This window comes from Stegodyphus dumicola, chromosome 7 (genome assembly GCF_044657685.1).
Source record: "Stegodyphus dumicola isolate Sdum_Otavi_A_Nest chromosome 7, ASM4465768v1".
Taxonomy (NCBI): domain Eukaryota; kingdom Metazoa; phylum Arthropoda; class Arachnida; order Araneae; family Eresidae; genus Stegodyphus; species Stegodyphus dumicola.
Window position 1 is genome coordinate 77,396,409 of NC_140774.1, and position 19,786 is coordinate 77,416,194.

The 19,786-nt window shown below is 34.3% G+C and overlaps 1 protein-coding gene across 1 annotated transcript in view; it reads right to left on the minus strand.

The window, feature by feature from the left end:
• Positions 1 to 842: 842 nt before the first annotated feature.
• Positions 843 to 19,786, minus strand: part of LOC146996236 (uncharacterized) — an 80,628-nt gene continuing 61,684 nt past the window's right edge. Inside the window, exons 9-10 of the mRNA XM_085821394.1 lie at positions 19,007 to 19,134; positions 843 to 1,063 (exon numbers count right to left, since the gene is read on the minus strand). Coding sequence (XP_085677520.1) covers positions 893 to 1,063; positions 19,007 to 19,134 — 299 coding nt within the window. The 3' untranslated portion in view covers positions 843 to 892. The remainder of the gene's footprint in view (positions 1,064 to 19,006; positions 19,135 to 19,786) is intronic.

The following is a 19,786-nucleotide window of genomic DNA, read 5'->3' on the forward strand; positions in this document are numbered from 1 at the left end:
AAAAGTTCGTACCTAAAATTATACTTGAAAAATACCTGAAATCCTGCTTTTTGTTGAAATATACATTAATTAAAAAATTTTTGAAAAGAGGAACATGAGTGAAGAAATTGTTCTGAATATTGCACAAATAAAGAGCAAAAAATGTTTCATTCTAATACTGAGTACGATAATACACTAGAGGATTCAAAATTGAGCTATTAAATATATATGTTACCGTGAAAGAGCGAAATTGGAGAATGTCGATTTTCATCGGAAAATATCAACATTCACCAAATACGTCGGTGAAAGACCGAATATTTCACTACATTTTTGTATATTCGGACCCTCACCGGTGTATGTCAACAATCACAGATACGCTCTGGTGAAAGTCGAAAAGAGAGGTCATAAAGTGCCATAATAATTTAAGTTGTTGCAATAAATAAGATTCGAATCACATAATTTAGTAAGTTTTTTATTAGTGTTATTTTATTTTCTCATTTAGAACGTACTGTATAATTAAGTAAGTTTTTAACTTCTATTGTTTTCCTTCCTCATTTTGAATGTATTGTGTGTTTTAGGTTCTCATGTTCTTAAGTTCTTATTTCAAGTCTCAAGTGCGTTTATTCGCGACTGAATTACGGAGAAGAAAATATAATATTGTTATATGTTCAACATTCACCATTAGTACATGGTGAATGTCGACATTGACCGGTGTAAGTCAGAAATAAGAGTATTTGGAAAATATTTTGGACATACACCAAGAGACTATGTGAATGTCGACATTCTCCAGATTTCGGTGTTTCACCGTAACATATATACTGGAATCCATATTTCCTGTCGAAGAATGGAATACATTTCGATATTCAGCATTTTATTCCCTTAATGTAACATTTTCTTGAAGTAACTGCTGCCATTACAAATTGGTTAAATCTGTGTTATCTTGGATCCATTTTACATATTTAGAAACTCTTGTATAGACACCTGGAAAACCCGGAACTGCACATGCATATCCATAAGAAACGATACCAACTTGCACCCATGTATCTTCTGCCAGCTCGGCGACCAGTGGGCCACCAGAATCTCCCTAGGAAAAAATAATAAACAGCAAATATACGAAGATTATTTAGAGGATATTCTCAAGAGATTACAATTATAATAAAAGAAGCACGAACAAAATGCCGCTTTTCTCTACGTCGAATTTGTTAAAAAAGTTCGTAGTTATTGGTTTTTGAATAAATGATAAGTTCTAAAAACGGATAAGTTAGAAAGAACTCTCCAAGACGAATTTGTTTATATACAGAGGTTTCCTTCTTAGAGGAAATGAATACTAAGCAATGGCGACTAACGATTAGCTTTATGGATTTACCATATTCTTTAGCCTTGTAATCTATTGAAGAAAAGTTCTAAAACAGGAGTTTAAGTATAATGAACACACTTGTGACTATCATCTTCCTTAAACGATTACCTTAGTTATCAGTATTTTTAAGGACATAAAAATCGGTTTGAATAATTGTAAAATTTGCAGACCGATTTTGTTGCAATGTAGCCGAGTCCATCTAAAACATTTATTCACGACTACTCGAAATAGTCTCAAATTCGACTTTTCTATTGCCTGTTTGTGCAAATTGATATGACAGATTGGCTGTAACACTTACTATTTTCAACACAAAATTATGTCTTCAAAACAGTATGTGACCATCTGAAATATTTAATTATCAAGAAGGACTCTACATTCCTGCACCTGTACTCTACCTTCCTCCTCTGCAATTAGTAATTCCATATAACTTCATGTTCTTCTGCTTCCTGATTTATTTCTATATTAGTATTATATTTTTATGTATTAGTATATAGTTTTATATTTCTTCTCATTGCTTTCTCATATAGATTGTAGTTTTAAATTTTATTTACTGCTTTATTTACTTACGCACCCCGAATAACCTCTCTGAGAAATCAAAAGCTGCTTCTCTTTTTACTTCCTTCTACGAAATAAAGGAAATATTGGAATCGTGAAAATTTTCAGGTGTCATATTTCAATGAAAATATCCCTTTTGACCTTTCCCGAATCCATTTTCATTATGTGTGACGTCTGTACGTGCGGACAGAATTAAGGACTCTCTTTTTTAAAACAGATTGAAAATGAATTTAAAATGTATTTTTTCCCGACATACCGTACGTACGTATGTTTGTGTGTTTTATCTCGCATAACTCAAGAATGAATAGCCGTAGAACTTTGAAATTTTATAAATGTGACGGCTATGATCATGCTGAGAACACTCGCGTAGAATTTACAGACTACTTCAGATCTAAGACCTTTCTTTAAAGGTTTGTAGCAGAGGAGCAGAAGATATAATACGCTTGTATATAGCCCTCAGCGACGGATTACTGGTAAGTTAAAATTCAGTCTCTTATTATTGAATAGTGGGTAGCAGAATGATCATCTGTTTGATATGCTATTTAGTGAATATATCTACCATGTTGATATATCCACTAAATAGCAGCAGAAGATATGATGTGCTTGCATATAGTCCTCTGCCAATGCCAATGATTAAGTACTTCGGAGTGCCTTTAATTCTGTTTATCTACGCGCTAATGTACACTAATCGAATCACCGAATGGCTCTGCCTACGCATCTAACTATGAATCTAAAGACGTATCTAAATGCCACATCTAAATTTCTGCAAGCGGTGGTTCGGTTATAATTCTATGATCAAATATTCAATCTAGTTTTAAGGGGATTTATTAAATACTAAAATTAATCTAATCTAGACTATAGAATCAAATCTAATGTTACCTCTCATGAGCAGCGTTCTAGCTGCGTGATAACAAATCGAAAGTCTTCTCACTGTTGCCATTTCGAGGCAGAGAAAAGTTTGTTTCTAATCAAACCGGAACATCGGCAGAGGAAAGTTTCTAGTCAAATCGGCACATCCCGGCCCTCGTTGGACGATTGTTCAACATCATTTGGAAATGGGAGTGTACTGATATTGGAGACGGCTCGACTAAAGATTCCATCTGAAGTTCTGATGTCTACGACTCGTACTAGTCCATTTGAACCAGGAAAGGTCTCCTCAATGCGAGCTAGTGGCCACTTCATGGGTGTCTTGTTTTTATCATTTAACAAGACTAGTTATCCTGCCTTGAGATTGAATCTCACTTGATTCCATTTTGAACGGTTCTGCAAATGATTAAGATATTCCACGCTCCAGCGGTTCCAGAAATTAGCTCTAAGTTTTTTAATTAAAGTCCATCTAGAAGACAAGGTCAAAGAATCTACAGAATCATTCGGTTCTGGTATCGACAAAAGTGGAGCTCCTATTAGGAAATGACCTGGAGTCAAAGGCTGAAGATCTGTTGGATCAGCCGAAATAGGTGATAGAGGTCGAGAGTTTAAGCAAGCTTCTATTTGTGTAATTAATGTATACAGCTCTCGAAAGTTTAAAATTGCCGTTTTCGCAACCTTTGTTAAAATTCTCTTCATTGATTTTATATTAGCGATATTTATAAATGCGAGGAAGAAGGAGGAATAAATCCACATGTTATACCTTTTTCGGAAATAAAGCGCTGAATAGGATCCGATCTACAAATTCTAAGGAGTTTATCAAGAATATTCTTCGTTCCCTTAAAGTTCGTAGCGTTATCACTCCAAACAATGGATGATTTGGATCGTCTGGCAATGAACCTTCTAAGACATGATAGAAATGCTTCAGTAGACAAATCCGATACTGCTTCTAGATGAATAGCCTTTGTAATAAAGCAAATAAATATCGCGATGTATGATTTTAAAGTAACCCTAGATCTTTTCAAATTAGGCTTGGTGATAACTGGACCTGCAAAGTACAGTTCTGTTTTTTCGAATGGTCTAGTTATTACAACTCTATCTCTAGGTAAGTCTCCCATCATTTGGTTTATGGTTTGGTTCCTTGTCCGAAAGCACGTCATACATTTACTTATAACGCGTCTAACTCTATCTTGTCCGGAATGTATCCAATATAACTAATTGTCTAATAAGAGAAAGTGTTGTTTGAACTCCCGAATGAAGAGATTTTTTATGATAATAATCTATGAGTAATTCAGTGAAATGACATCTTTTGGGTAAAAGAAGTTGATGTTTCTGGTCTTGTGAAATATTGGAGAAACGTAGTCTCCCACCAACTCGTAAAAGTTCATCTTCGTCAAGAAAAACATTTAAAGCTAAAACCTTACTATTACTTGGAACTGATCGTTTCGACTACAGGCACTTAATTTCGAGTTGAAATTCAGAATGTTGTACACATTTTACTAGCACCTTTGTTGCATTCTGTAATTCAGAAGCACTCAAAAAACTTTCTTTTCTTAATGGTGGATTGTTTCTACAGTTGTTCGGAAACCTTAAACACCACGCAGTAGTCCTAATCAGTTTGCTAAATGACGAATACCTTTTAATGAATTCGTTCTCAATGGAATTTCCACCTGTGACTGTTGAGTTCACTACAGCTCCCCTTCTAAGTTCAAGCTCTTCATTACCTTTGAAATCTCTTACTGATGCTGCAAGTTTAGGCCACAGATCGATGCTCTGTAATAGCCACTTAGGCCCATGCCACAACATGTCACTATTCCGTAGTTCAGACAACGTTATTTGTTGTGAAACTGATTAGTTGTATCTAACAAATATTAAAAACAAATCTCTTCATTTTGATGTACGAGACACAGATGGCATTGGCTGTCATTGAAGTAGGAAGAAAAAAAGGGTTTTTCCCTTTCGACCTCGTGATGTGAACTGATTAAGATGTGTAATAACTTTCGGGGCCAGAAAAATTTCCCGACAATTGTTAAAAAATGTATATATTTTGTAGTGTAGAGAGAATATAATTAGATAAATCAACTTCTTAGAGTTTTTATTACAGATTCAACATCACACTACCCAAGTAAGTGAGCAAGTTTTGTCTTTAGTTTTTCTGGATTGCTCGGTATCTGGGATGAGTGAAGGAAGTATTTTTATTTTAATGATATTTAATGATAAGACTATGTTTTAATAATAACAAAAAGTGGCGTCCGCGACAGGATTCTAAGAAATAAACTTTAAAAAAATTATTTTAATAGTTATAGATAGTTTTTGATGTATTAAAATATAATTAAGTTTAAATTCGAAACTATTTTTTGTAAAACAGTTTGTTTTATTTTGAAAGTTAACTATGGAAGCTTTAAAGGCTCTGAAACTTAAACGGGCAGGTTTACGCACTTCTTTTGCAAAAACTGCTAATATTTTAAAAACGGAATTAGTAAAAGAAGATTTTTCTGTAGATTTAGTACGAGATAAACTTATTAAACTACAAAATGTATATTCAGATATAAAAAATGTAGATGATAAAATTCTTGATTTATTAGCTGAAGACGGGAAAACTTTAGAGGATGATGTTACTAAAGAAATCGAAAGTCGCGAGGTGTATTCTGATGATTTCATAACACTAACTCGGCAAATTAATGAAAAATTGCAATTTTCAGATGAAATCAATTTAGAAACAAGACCAAATGATAGTGCTGGTATTTGTGTAGTAAGATTAAACAGTATAGACTTCCGAAAATCGAACTTAAGAAGTTTGATGGGGAATTGATAAATTGGTTACCGTTTTGGTCGCAGTTTGAGAAAATTCACACTGACCCTGATTTATATGAAAGTGACAAATTTTCCTATTTGATTCAGTGTATGAAGCCAGGATCACGTGCTAAAGAATTCATTGAAAGCTATCCGGTGACTTCGGAAAATTATGATAAAGCTGTTTTAGCTTTGAAGGAACGTTTTGGGAAACCTGAATTATTAGTAGAAGTATATGTTAGGGAACTAATTAAATTAATTGTTTCTAATGTGAAGGCAGATCAAAAGGATAAATTACCTCTTGATAAACCGTATGATAAAATTGAAGCTCAGTTGAGAGCCTTAGAGTCTTTAGGTCTTAAATCGAGCGAAAACTCATCGTGGTTATTTCCGATGGTGGAATCGTGTCTCACAGAGGATGTTTTAAAGGCGTGGCAAAGGAGTTCGCTCTTTAACCAGCCTGAAGGAACTGATCTTTCTCGCCTTACCAACTTAATGAAATTTTTAAAGTCTGAAGTGGAGGGTGAGGAGAGATTAAAATTGGCGCGTAATGGACTCGATGGTGTTAGTCGTAAAGAAGGATATCACGATAAAGCAAAGAGGGAAACAAAAGGTAAATTTAAATTTAAGAAACAGGGAAATGTTCCCACTGCCACAGGTTTTCTTACAACCAGAGAACATGCATGTATTTTTTGTGGTAAAATGCATGATAGTAAAAATTGTTACGATGCGCGTTCATTATCTCTTAATGAAAGGATTTCTAAAGTTAAGGAGAAAAAATGCTGTTTAAAATGCTTGGAACCAAATCATATGGCAAAGTTCTGTAAACAGTTTGTTAGGTGTTTTGCTTGTGTTAAATCACACTCAGTTATTTTGTGTCCGGACATTAATAATGAAACTGAACTTCCTACAGAAAAATCAGAAATAGACAACATACATACGGCTACAGCCAGGCAAACTTGTACCGCTGACGTAGCTTTAATGACTTTACGCGTAAGAGTAGCTGGTGTCAAAAAGCATAAAGATGTTAGAGTACTCTTAGATTGTGGTTCCCAGAAATCGTATATTTTGAAATCATTAGCCACTGAATTGGGGTTACCAATTATTTCCAAAGAAAATGTTGCTCTTACTTTATTTGGAGGTGCCAGAACAGAGGCAAAGATGCATAACAAATATTTGGTAAAATTATGTTCAGCCAGTCCGCGTAAGTATTCAGATCTAGAATTTGAATTTTTAGATCAAGACATAATATGTGGGGATATACCTCGGGTACCCAAGGGTCCGATATTAAAAGAATTAAAATTATTCCTTTCGTGGAATTTGTCTTCATTCCTCTGGTCAGCATATCAGCCGGATTTTCATTTTCAGGATAATAATTGCAGGACTCATGTGATGTTTTCTTTCGTATTTCCGTTACTCGATGTTGGATGAATGGCTTCCATTTATTTAAATCGCCCTTTATCCAATGTAACGTAACAGAAGAGTCTGACTAAAAATATACATTCATCTGGAGTCTTTTCTCTTTCTTTCACATTTGAGGCTAATCTTGCTCCGATGAGCGCCTCCATCAGCTCTAATCTTGGAAGGGACAGCTTCTTCACTGGAGCTACTCTGGTTTTGGAAATGACAAAACTACTTCCTATTTCACTGTCCATCGTGACATATCGCAAGTATTTCACAGCTCCATATGCCTTCTGACTTGCGTCGGTAAAGCAATGCATTTGAATATCTCTCAATTCAGACTTGTTAGTCTTTCGGAAGTAATGTCGCGGAATGTTTACATTCTGAATCGCTGACAGTTCATTAGTCCATTTTCCATTCTGTTTTCAAAGTCCAATGGTAACGGATCATCCCAATCTACTCCAAGTAGCCAAATTTCCTGCATTAGATTTTTTGGCCTAATAGTGAATGGACTTATGAATCCAATAGGATCGTAAAGCTTCCCAATGGTTTTTAAGAACTCTTTTTTTCATTAGCTTTGTTTTCCCTTGAGCTTGATTAGTTAGATTTTGTGATTCTATCTTCAGTTTTTCTTTGTAATTCCATTTATATCCCAATACCTTCTGTTCCAGAACTTTCTGGATTTCACCATTTTCGTATTCGTCAAAAACTTCCTGCAGATTCGCACAATTTGTTTTCCATTTTCGCATGTTGAAACCAGCAGCCTTCAATATATATCTAATATCTTCATATATGAGTTTAGCTTTGTTTTCGTCTTCATCCCCACCTATTAAATCGTTTACGTATAAACATTCGTTCATTAGTTTAACTACTTTCTGATTTGTTTCTTTAAAGGTATCTATGTGGTGTTTGATAGTAGCGGCAAGCAAAAATGGACTGGATGTAGCTCCAAACAAAACGCGAGTCATCTTAAGTATTTTCGTGTCAGGTTTATCTGTAAGGTAAACAAACTGTAAGGCCCACAAAAATCTTACAGCATCCCTATGTTCAGGTGACAGAGAAATCTGGAGAAAGGCTTGTTCAATGTCGGCAGTAAATGCTATGCTATGTGTGTGAAATTGTATTAATATTTCTAACAATGGTGGATTTAAATTAGGACCGGAATAGAGACAATCGTTTAAAGAATATTCGTTTTTCGAATGGCTGGATGCATCAAATACAACTCTCACGGGTTTATCAGGTCGAATAACTGGCTGGTGAGGCATATAATAAATTCTTCCTGTTACTTCAGAACTTGGAACAATTTCCTCAGCTATACCCATTTTTAAATGTTGTTCTATAACTGAGTGATACTGCTGATGAAGCAGTGGATCATTTCTCAACCTTTTAACCAGTTTATTAAAGCGAACTTTTGCATTTACGTAATTCGTTTTTAATTCACACGAATTTTCATTCCAAGGGAGTTTAACCTCATATCGCTTTTCTTTAAATTTGATAGTTCTGTTAACATTATCTAAAATACCATTATCTATTTTACTAATTTCCTTCCCTTGTTCAATCCCCAATGTTTCTAATTACCAAAACTGCTTTAACTGTGTTGAGACCAATTTGTCGTCAACAATAATGTCCCTGTTTAACAATTTACCGTTAGAATCAGTCCGGCCTTGAAGACACCATCCAAATTATTGTTTCGGAAGCTATAAGTTTATTTTTAAAACGTTTAAGTCTACCAGTTATTACTTCATGGTAGTAATCTGCTCCGATAAAAACTGCAATATTTTTGTCACTGAATTCACAAGAATCAGCTAATTGTAATTCTATTAACTGTTTGTTAATTTTGGAAACTGGGATATCAGGGAATGGTAATTTAGTTGCACATATTTGGTTTAGTTTCTAAAGCTTCAATTTCTGTGTTTAGGGACGGTTTACTTCTGTTTTCTAGTCTGACTTTCACAACATTGTAAGTTTCATCTGTTGCCTGGTTAACCCCAAAGGCAAATACGGACAAAGTCTCCTTTCGAATAACAGGTAATTTACACTTTTCTGAAATGTCCCGAATTATAAAACTTCTCATCGATCCATTGTCTAATAGAATACGAACTGATTCTAAATTATCCTTATCAGAAAATGGACGTATCATCACAATGCACGTTTGTAGCAATGCACTGCGGAAAGTTTCGGTTTTTAATTGACTAATCTGAATATCTTCTTTACTGGATGGAATTGGCGATACGACCTTGTTTTTCTTTGATTTGGTTTCAAGTTGGAAACAAATAGAACTGTTGTGTTTTTTATTACATATTTCGCACATTTTTCTTTCCTTACACTGCTTAATTTTATGCTGAGATTTAAGACACAAAAACATCGAGCTTGACCTTTCAAAATATTTCTTTTCTCCTCTACGGTTTTAATTTCACAGCGCTCCCAAACGTGTAGTTCGTCACAATATATGCAATTACTCCTAGCGACTGGAGCAATATATTCGTACATTTTTGGCGAATTTTTTTTCAAACTGTTTACTGCGCTTGTTGTTTACATTATCGTGAGCGGAGTGGAGACGATCATTTGATTTATGTCACCAGTTATGAATCACTTCCGCTCGGTGTTTTGTTTCTGTTTCTGTCATTTAACTGCATAGTTTTTTCGCGGCGCGGCTTTCTATTTCTTTACGAATAAATTCCATTAATTCGTTAACGTTCCATGTTTGGTCACTGTTTCTACTGCGACTTTATTTTAACGTAATCTCTGATGGAATTGATTTTAACAATATTGGGCAAAGTAAACTACCGTAAGTTTCTGATACCACGTTCATTAACTTTAAGCATCTAATTTGAGTTTCACAGTGATCATATAAATTCCTAAGATTTTCTATATCCCTTATATTTCTAACAGGGGAGAGATTTAACAGTTTATTCATGTGAGCATTTATTACCAAATCTTTTCTCCCCAACCTGTTAATTAACAATTCTATAGCTGAGTCGTAATTCTCATATGTAAGCGAAAGTCTGGAAACGGCATTATAAGCTACCCCACCTAGTAACGACTTTAAGTAACTGAATTTATTTACTTTCGATAATGAGTCATTGTTATGAATAGCTGCGCCGAATTGACTCCACAATTCCTGCCAATTGCTAGAATCACCAAAAAAATTAGAGATAGTCAATTTTGGAGGGCGAATAAATTTATTATTTTCAATTTTGGAATTTATAGCGGTTTCATTAGGAATGTTCATACTTTCTTTATCCGAATTTTCGAATTTGTGTAATTCCCTCAATTTTTTTCCTTGCTCTAAATTGCAATACTTGGATTTTTTTCTTCCTATTTTAGAGCGGGTGAAAATTCAAGTTCAAATTCATCCTCCGCGACCTTCAAACCCCGTTCTATTTGAGTGTTTAAATCACTCAGAGTTTTTGCTTTTTCGTTTAATATGTCTAAGTTTCTTCTATTACATTTATACTAACGTCATCTTTGCTTAATTCTATCTCAGTTTTCTTTAGTACCTTGGACACTGCGGTTCTTAATACTTTGCATTTCGATTTAAGCTTAGCGACAGGATCTTCCATAATTACTTTAAAATAAAAAACTTATCCTACCTTTTTGCAGTATTCGCACACTTCACACCGTGCTAATCCATACTTACAAATCCATATTTTCGAATATTGGCCGGCTTGCCGGCCGATGCGCCAAAATGTTTATCTACGCACTAATGTACACTAATCGAATCACCGAATGGCTCTGCCTACGCATCTAACTATGAATCTAAAGACGTATCTAAATGCCGTCTTCCACGGCGCGAATCGTGTTTACGCCTTTTAGCAGGAGAATAAATGCCGTAGTCTCGACCCGTGATGGGCTCTTGGTCGATTTTGTGAATTTGGAATACCGTCATCGTAGACAGGAAGCTGTTAAAGTGCTCGGTTATCAATCTGTTAACTTTTGAGGAACAAATTTTGACTAATAATATCATCAATTGTTTTAATCTTAAGGTCCGAGTGAATCACATCAGTACGAACATATCAGGCTGCGCTAAGGACTAATCGTAAGGTTTTACTTTGAAAGGCTTCTAATTTTGTTATGTGCGCAGCCGTATCCCAAATGGTACATGCGTACGTAAAAATTGTTCGACTAATTGAAATATATAGAAGATCTTTGATTCTAATAGACAGATGGCTCTTTCGGGCTATTAGAATAGTAAAGTTGGGATCTGAAGCTCTTCGCTTTATTGGGAGTATTCTCAATGGGAGTAATTTTGAATCAAGTATCACTCTTAGATGCTTATATGAGTTTGACCAGAGAATATAGTCGTCAAAGAATTTTAAAGTAACGGAAGGGTGCGGGAGTCAGGAGCGTGTGAATATCATGGCAGCACATTTAGGGATATTAATTTTGATTTTCCAAGTAATGAGCCAGTGCTCAAGGCTTGAGAGATAACTCTGAATGTTTTGAACTAGTTTATACAAGTGTTTGTGCTCGGAGAGGAAAGCCGTGTCATCAGCATAAAGGCGCTAGAGTGACAATGGGTGATTTTGTTATGTCATTAATTAGAATGTTGAACAAAAGAGGGTACTAAAACACTACCTTGTAGGACGCCACTTAGTAATTTGGCGGGGCGTTGAAATGGTAGAATTAACTTGTACTGAGAAAAAACGATTAGTGAGATACGAGTTAATTATGTGAATAAGTTGAGTTAAATTATTAAGTCGCATGAGCTTGATTATGGGTCTCATATGATAAGTCCTATCAAATGCTTTGACGATGTAAAGAGAAAGTATGCCGGTAAGCATTTTGCTATGAAAGGCTTCGTGAATGATTTCTACTGTCTTCAGAAATGGGTGCATTGTGCAGTGTTTTCTCGGAAACCAAATTGTTCGTTGAACTTATTGGCTCCGCAGAAAATCACATCTTGGGTCATCACATCTTAAAAAATCTTAAATATCACAAATTCGTATATCTTAGATAATGAAAGCAAGAGGCTGATAATCTGTAAATTTGAGGATTCGATTGGAATAGGCCAGGTTCTTGAATGCGCACTGTAAGTGCACGTTTCCAACTTTGAGGAAAATAGCAATGCAATAACATAGTTTATTAACATTACGAATAAAAATAAATAGCTGGTGGGAAGATGTTTAATAATGTGATTAGAAATAGAGTCCAATCTTGACGCTTAGTGGTTTATAAAATAGTGGTTACCAGAAATACCAGAAAGAGGCTTTATTTATTACAGTTTTTATACATGACTCATACTGGGGTTGTATCTGCAATTAGTTATAATTGCGCATTATATCTTTACATCTAAAACAAGCTTTTTTTGTCTTATTTATATTTTTTTCAATACGAAGGGTAAGAATTATCATTGTAGATCATAGCTGACATATCCCGAAAAATGCGATGCAGGAAATGAGGAAAACTGCAGGCTTTACGCCATTTGTTTTAACATTAAAGCTATGGAGATAATGACAAAACTGTGCTTTTATTTATACTTTGTTTGGCCTTGACAGGAAGCATTGCCAACATCGTATTCTCAATATTTAAAAAAAAAGCATACATGAATCTATTTATATTAAAATACGTAGTGATAAAATAATTTAGCCTTGCTGTAGGCAAGCAAATAAAAATATGTAAATTGAAAAAGCATTATTGAAAAGCATTTATTTGCTTACCTACAGCATTGTAGAAACAGCTGTAGGTAAGCATATAAAAATATATAAATTCTTATGACATGTGGCAACACAGAGCTCATGTGAGTGACTTTTCATAATCAGAACTATGTGATTTTTCATAATTTTAAAACTCCATTTTCCGAGCCTAGAGATGGTAGATCCTTGAAATGAAAGTGTAAAATAATAAAAGAAGAGATACAAAGAGAACCTTAATTTACGTGCATATATGATCATGGATGAGTTTTATTTATTTATATATTACAGTTTAGCTACGATCAGCAACATGAGGAACTTGATAAACGCTCTCGGTTTACCATTAGGGTTGCCACCTCTTGGCTGTCAAAATCCGGGAGAGGAAAAAAATATCAATTTTCATAACTTTTTATTTTATTTTGAACTTATATTTTGCATTTGATCGTACGGATTTCAAAATATCTGGTCTGGAACTAACAAATTTTAAAAATTGTGCAGTCCATTTTAAAATTGAAGAACGTTAGGATTTCTGCCTTGACATGTTCTTCATTTGAACGGTTTCTTTCCTTAGTCCATATACCGAATGCTATACTGAAAACACCATCGCAGGCAGCGTTTGAGATACAGGTATAGACAAAGCGAATGAAACTACTTTCTTCAAGATATCTCCAACTTTATTTTCGACAGTTGAGAACAATTTTGCCCACCTCAGATCAAGTCTTACATTTGATTTAACAATGCTATCTTGAACCTCCCTCAAAATGCAGAAATCTTCATAAAGTTTATTTTCATCAAAAGTGATCTTTAAATCAATGCCCAAGTCTCTCAAAGCATCCCACGTAATCGGTTTTTTTATTGAAAGTATGCTCAATTTACTATACTCTGAGTTTTCGATATTATACCATTTTTTCAGGTAATCTAAACATCTCTGAAAGAAAATGTCTGCGTCTTTATAAAACGTAGACTTGTCCGTTTCATTTAATTTGTTTAAAAAATCTCTTACTGAACTACCAAAAAATTTGTCATTTCTTCTATTTGTTATTTTTCGGCGAATTTCAAGCATAACATCGTGCAATTCTGTGCAAGTAACAAAATCACTTTCGATGATTTTAGTTTCATTATCGAAAATTTGCATAACATTGCGCAAAAAGTAACAGTAGCACAAAGGCAGTGAGTTTTCGTCTTTATATGCTTGCCAAATAATTGTACTACATTCTCTACTCTTTCTTCGATAAAATGCGCCCGTAAAGCTGGCCAATTACAAAGCAAACGCTCTACCACTGGCAATAAAGAAAGCCATCTGGTTGGCAGATGGCGCCAAATGTCGCGATACTCAATATTTAAGAATGCTTAGAAATCTTTCAAAGTCTCTGTTCGTTTAGCATATGCTGAAAATTCACTATAAACTTTGAAGACTAAGGCCTCAACGTCGAATTTTATGCCTTTTAATGCAAATTTTGTGCAGTTTTGTAATATGTGGCATTTACAGTTTACTTTTAAAATGTTTTCATTGTCAATCTTAAGTTTTTGATACACAGAATTATTTATGCCATAATTGACAGAAGCATTATCAGCAAGAAACGAAGTTACATTCATTATATCTAAATTATTTTCTACGAGAACTCGACAAATCTGATTTTTAATCTCACCACTTTTTTTCTTGGGGATAGCGGTAAAAATCAAGCAGTCCGTGTTTTATCCCACTTTCCGTATGAAAATATTGCACGACTACTGGAAACATTTTAAGGTTGCCTTTATTCGACGCATCTGTTGCGACTGAAAAAAACTCTTCTTCTTTAATATCATTTAAAAGTATTTCTTGAGCTGCAGGAGCAAGCACGCTCTCGCAAATACTTGTACATTTTGTTCTACCGCAAGAAATCTTTTTTGCCAAAACAGAATCTGGAAATAGAGTGCTATACAATTTGCTTGTGCAATCCTAACTATTAAAATTATGATGTGGCGTAATCCCATGACAGAATGAAGTAATTTCAATTGGTGATATATTGTTCTCTTCTTTTGAAGATTTCTTCACGAAAAAGTTCGAAACCGATTGCGAAGAATCCTATTCAATATTAACGATTGGTGTTTCTTGCTTTGGGTCTGTACAGTTATAGCTCTAACACCCTCGTACTTAATATTAACCGTTTTACGACATAATTTACATTCTCCATTAAAGAAGTCAATTAAATTAAGTTAACCACTTGTCTTGAAACGACGTCAAATACTTTGTCTTTTTTTGTGGCACTTGTTCACTTGCTGAATCAGAATCGTTTTTGTCACTAGACATTATTATAAAGCATTTAAATAATTTCAAAATACGCACCTGTTCATAGATAGCTAGCTAACTGCAGACTAAATGAAAGAATGGATTGAAAATGAGAGGGTGGAGGGGGCGTGCACGCGACACGCCGGCTCCACTACTCATCAGCAAGGCGCTTACTCATCAGCTCACCGTAGATCGCTGCTGCAAAGAAAAAATATATAGGCATTCTTTGGCTGTTGTGCGCGGTCGTGTGATTTTCGATGCTGTCAACCATTTCGTCCGTGCGCATTGTATCGTTATTTTCAGGAAACTTGATATTCCGGGAGAGTAATATTTATTTTAAATTTCTTCCGGAAGCCGGGAGATTTTAATTTTCAGGGCTCAATTCAGGGAGAATCCCGAAATTCCGCGAGAGGTGGCAACCCTATTCACAACCCAGTGATATATACACTTTGGATTAGCCTTAATTTGGCCTTGGCAATGTATCTCTTTCAGTTAGTGTGCGTTCACACTTTTGAAAAAAAAACTTATGAAGGAATATTTATTATCTTTTCATCAATGCGAACTACATTAATAAGGCTGAAATGGAAAACAATATTTAAATTTTGAAACGTAAGACTGGATTTTTCGAAATGCTTTTAAAATCATCTTCCCCTAGGAAATGTTTCATACTGCAGATTCAAGTTGCGTGAACATTATACAGAAGGTGTTTACACATTTTCAGAAAAGCAACTTTTTGGGAATTAGAATTTATAGCAAAAGCTTATTATTTAAAATGAGAAATATTGTCTGCCACTTTGCCGTGTGTAAACAAACTGTGGATTATAGGATAGGTTTTTGTGAGGAGACATATCCCTATTCTATAACTCAAAAACGTTGTCAAATGCAGTCTTAAAAATTTTTCAGTGCTAAATCAGCAACATTATTAACCGCTAATGAAAAACTGTCAGTTATTAATTCTATATGGTAAGAAGATTTCAAACGAATACTTGAAAAGGTACGCTGATTTTAAAGTTTCTAAAGTTAAATCGTTGATAACAAGAGAAAATCCGTCGCCGCAGAAATCAGTTGCAAAGGCTTTAAATAAATGTGTAGTAAATAATAAATAAATTAATAAACCTAGATTTACAGCCTTAAAAAGCTAAAAAACATAATATTTACCAGCTGTTGGCGAGGCATGTGACTCAAAGCAGAATAATATCCAGACCCTATATGAAACCTATTTAGCAGGGGAAAATGAAAAAAACAGTGTGACTGAATCTTGATGAAGCATGGATTTACCTAAATGACTGCAACAAAAAGGTGTATTTATTACTGAAAAAAGTCAAAATTATACAAATCTAATTCCGTCAATGCAAAGAAAATTTCAGTAAGGTGTTCATGATTGTCGCAGGATTAATACAATGGGAAATTAAAAATAAGAGAGAGGGAGAAAAAGTTCTTTTCAAAATACTATCAAGAAGTTTAACGTCCAATTATTGCAAAATAAATTACATTTCTTTATCCCAGTGACTTTCAGACAGTAAAATTTCACCAAGACAAATCAAGAATTCATTCATCGAAAGGTAGTACTGCATTCCTTGAACTAATTAAGTGTGATACAAATACTGCATATAACACTTTTTCAATATATTCCTATAAACAGAAGAAACTGTGAATACGTCAATTTATTTATAAGTACACAATAATAAGAAATTCGCTGCGAAATTCATGTAAATTTGTGAGTAAAAATGCATATGTAAATAACAGCAGCTTAACAACGCAGCGCTGTTTTGCCACTTTCCAAAATTTCAAAATAGTGTCCTTTTTTTCCCTCCAGTTGCGGTGATTTTTACCAGAGGGCGCACTGCGAAAAGTTAGAAGCGTTATAGAACGTCAAGAGAGCAGACACGCTAAGGTGTGGGCTGTCTTACCACTAATGATATAATAGCCAGGTGACAAAAGTAGTAAACTGTACCATGTATCTGCTAGGCGGCAAACAAAGGAGCTTAGAACCTCCAGAGCAGAAGGTAGGTTAAGAAATGCTGAAATCACCGAAGAAAGCAAATATGCCATCAATATTACCAAATAATAATTACTTTACAAAATGACAATACAACATTATCACAAAAACTGTTTACACGGAGGACTGTACTTGCTATTTTCCGTAATAAGGCAAAAATGCTGGATGGTAAGCGTAAAGAATGAAATTCAAAAAATGCATAAAATGTTTCAGAGTACGAGCAGCAACATCTACTCAATTAATGAGAGAACTACCTGCAAGTAGAGTGATTCCACGTACAGCTTTTCCAAAGTTTGGCGTCGATTCTACTGGCCCATTTGCTGTGAAAATGAGAAGCGGAAGAGGTATAAGGCCTATTAAATGTAATAGCTGTATTTTCATTTGTTTAGCTACAAAGGCCATCTATTTAGAGATTATCAGCGACTTACCAAGTGAAGCATTCCTAGCTGTTCTGAAAAGATTCGCTTCGAGGAGAAAAAAACCTAAGAGAACCTAATAAGAAGTGATTATGGAAATAATTTTTTTATATGTAATTTTTTTATATTTAAAGTCCTCTAAGAAACAGTTTGATTTATCCAGTAAAACTCAGAATTTCCAGAAACTCAAGGTGGTTATCAAACGAAAACATAAGTTTGATATTCAATGCGCCAGTTTCTCCACATCATGTTGATATATGGGAGGCATTTAAAGAAATGTGCTGGTATTCAAATTTTAACTTACGAAGAGTTCCTAAATCTAATTACACAAATTGAAGCATGTATTGATTTGAGGCTCATAAAACCGGTCTCCAGTCATTTAAATAACTTGACAGCTCTGACTCCCGACACTTTATTATAGGGACTCCTTTAACAGCTATTCCAGGACAAGATTTAAGCGGAATACGAGTGTCTGCATTACAGAGATGGCAACTAACACAGTAGATATTCAAGAGGTTTTGAAACAGGTGGTCTAAAGGGTAACTGCTAACTACAACAGCGCAGGAAATGGAGATAACCTAGCAAACATATTCGTCTAAATGACTTGTTTCTCGTTAAAGAAGATAATATACCTTCACTACGTTAGAAACTCGAGTGGGTAATAGAAGAGTTTCTGCGAAGAAACAATAATGTCCGAGTGGTAAGACTGAAAACTGTGCACGGGGTCTTTAAACGTCCTATTATCAAACTGTGTCCTTTGCGAATTAATGAAGAAGACGTTAACTTTTAAGTGCCAGATTTATGTTGAACATATTTTATTATTTTTCTATATTTCTGATTGTACTTATTTTGCTATTTGTTTTAGTTTAACCCTTACTCAATTGTTGAATATAGTGAGAAAATAATTATTAAATCTAACTTATTAAACAATTCGAACAGCAAACAAACGAGGAGATTTATAAGCTGTTTAGCTGTTTTACTAGAAGATTGGTAAGTGTAATATGTAATTTTGTACTTTTTGAAGATTTTTTTATGGTTCCCTTTTCTATATTTTGCACATGTTGAAGATGAATGTAATTCATCGAAGAGAGAGGAGGCTGTTTGGTCTCCTCCAATTGCGGTGATGTTTACCACGAAAAAGGTTAGTTTGTTATAGATGTTATAGAACGACAAGAGTGCCAAAACGCCAAGGTGTCGGGTGTCTTACAGCTAATGATATAATGCACTGTATGTGGCTGGTGGCAGTAGACCAGTAAGCTGTAACATTGTATATAAATGTGTAAATAAATGTACAATAGAAGAATTTTGGATTTAATTAAGGAGCACTCAGTGATACAGATCAATTGGTTAGTACAATTTGCTTTGGCCATCAAAAATTTCATAATTAAAATTTTACTGCATTAATCTTTATGTATTTATTAATCTTTATGTATTTTTTATATTTAATTGATATCGTCTATTTGGAACGTGTACTTAGCAGCTAATTTTTAACTGATATCGTCCTTTTGGAATGTATTTTCGAATTTTTCCAAATCAGTTAAGTTCACTTGTTCTAACTGAATTTCAGGAGGTACTTTGTACAGTATATTAAAACCGTGTAAAACTTTAAGAAAGCCTTATTATTAATGAGCATATCAACAGTTGCTTTGATAGATAATAAAGGTGTGTTTTCTTCAAAAAACTGGGAAAAACTGATTGAACTTAGATTTTGTATTATGTGAGATGCTCAAAAATTACCAAGCAGGAATCCTTGCCATTTCCGGCACATAATGAATACTCTGTTATATCTTCGTTAGAAGTTTTGCATTTTTCAAATGGTACAACTGGTACGCTGACCTCCTGTAATTCCTCGCTGGCTTTCCTACCTATACAAAAAATGAAGAAAAATCATAAACTCTTCCTAGATGGAAAAATTATCAATATACCAATTTTGGATTTGAAACACAGCAAATTAATCTAAATAACAATGAAATAATATCTATTTCACTTCTCCACGGTCCGCGCAAACTGCATTGTGAATTCCTGTTTAGAATAGCTAGAAATAGAAACTAACAGCGAAAGCAGAAAAATCGTATGTTCATCGTAGGTTGTTAGATAAGATGTAGCTTTGAACAACAGTTCATTTTATTATGCATGGGAGGGGGTATTTGATTGATGAATTGCACTTGAAGTGATAAGGAAATGAAATGTACACAGACTGTCTGCTATTCCTATGACATCTTAAGGGTTGTTTCGCTAACATTGCTGGAAACCAAACTACTGTATTAGGAGCAGTATAGAAAGACTTCACGTAAAAGATGGACCGATATTTTATAAGGTGTTTTATGCAAAAGAAAAGACTTTTGTATAATCTTTATATATATGAGCTAATTATGCTGAAACTCATTTGCTAGGAAAATGGCCAAATGTTTTAACTCAACTAAATTCTACTAAATGACTTAATATAATGAACAAGATGAACTTGTATTGTACATAGTATTGGCTATATAATAGATAAACATGCTACCATATAATTCA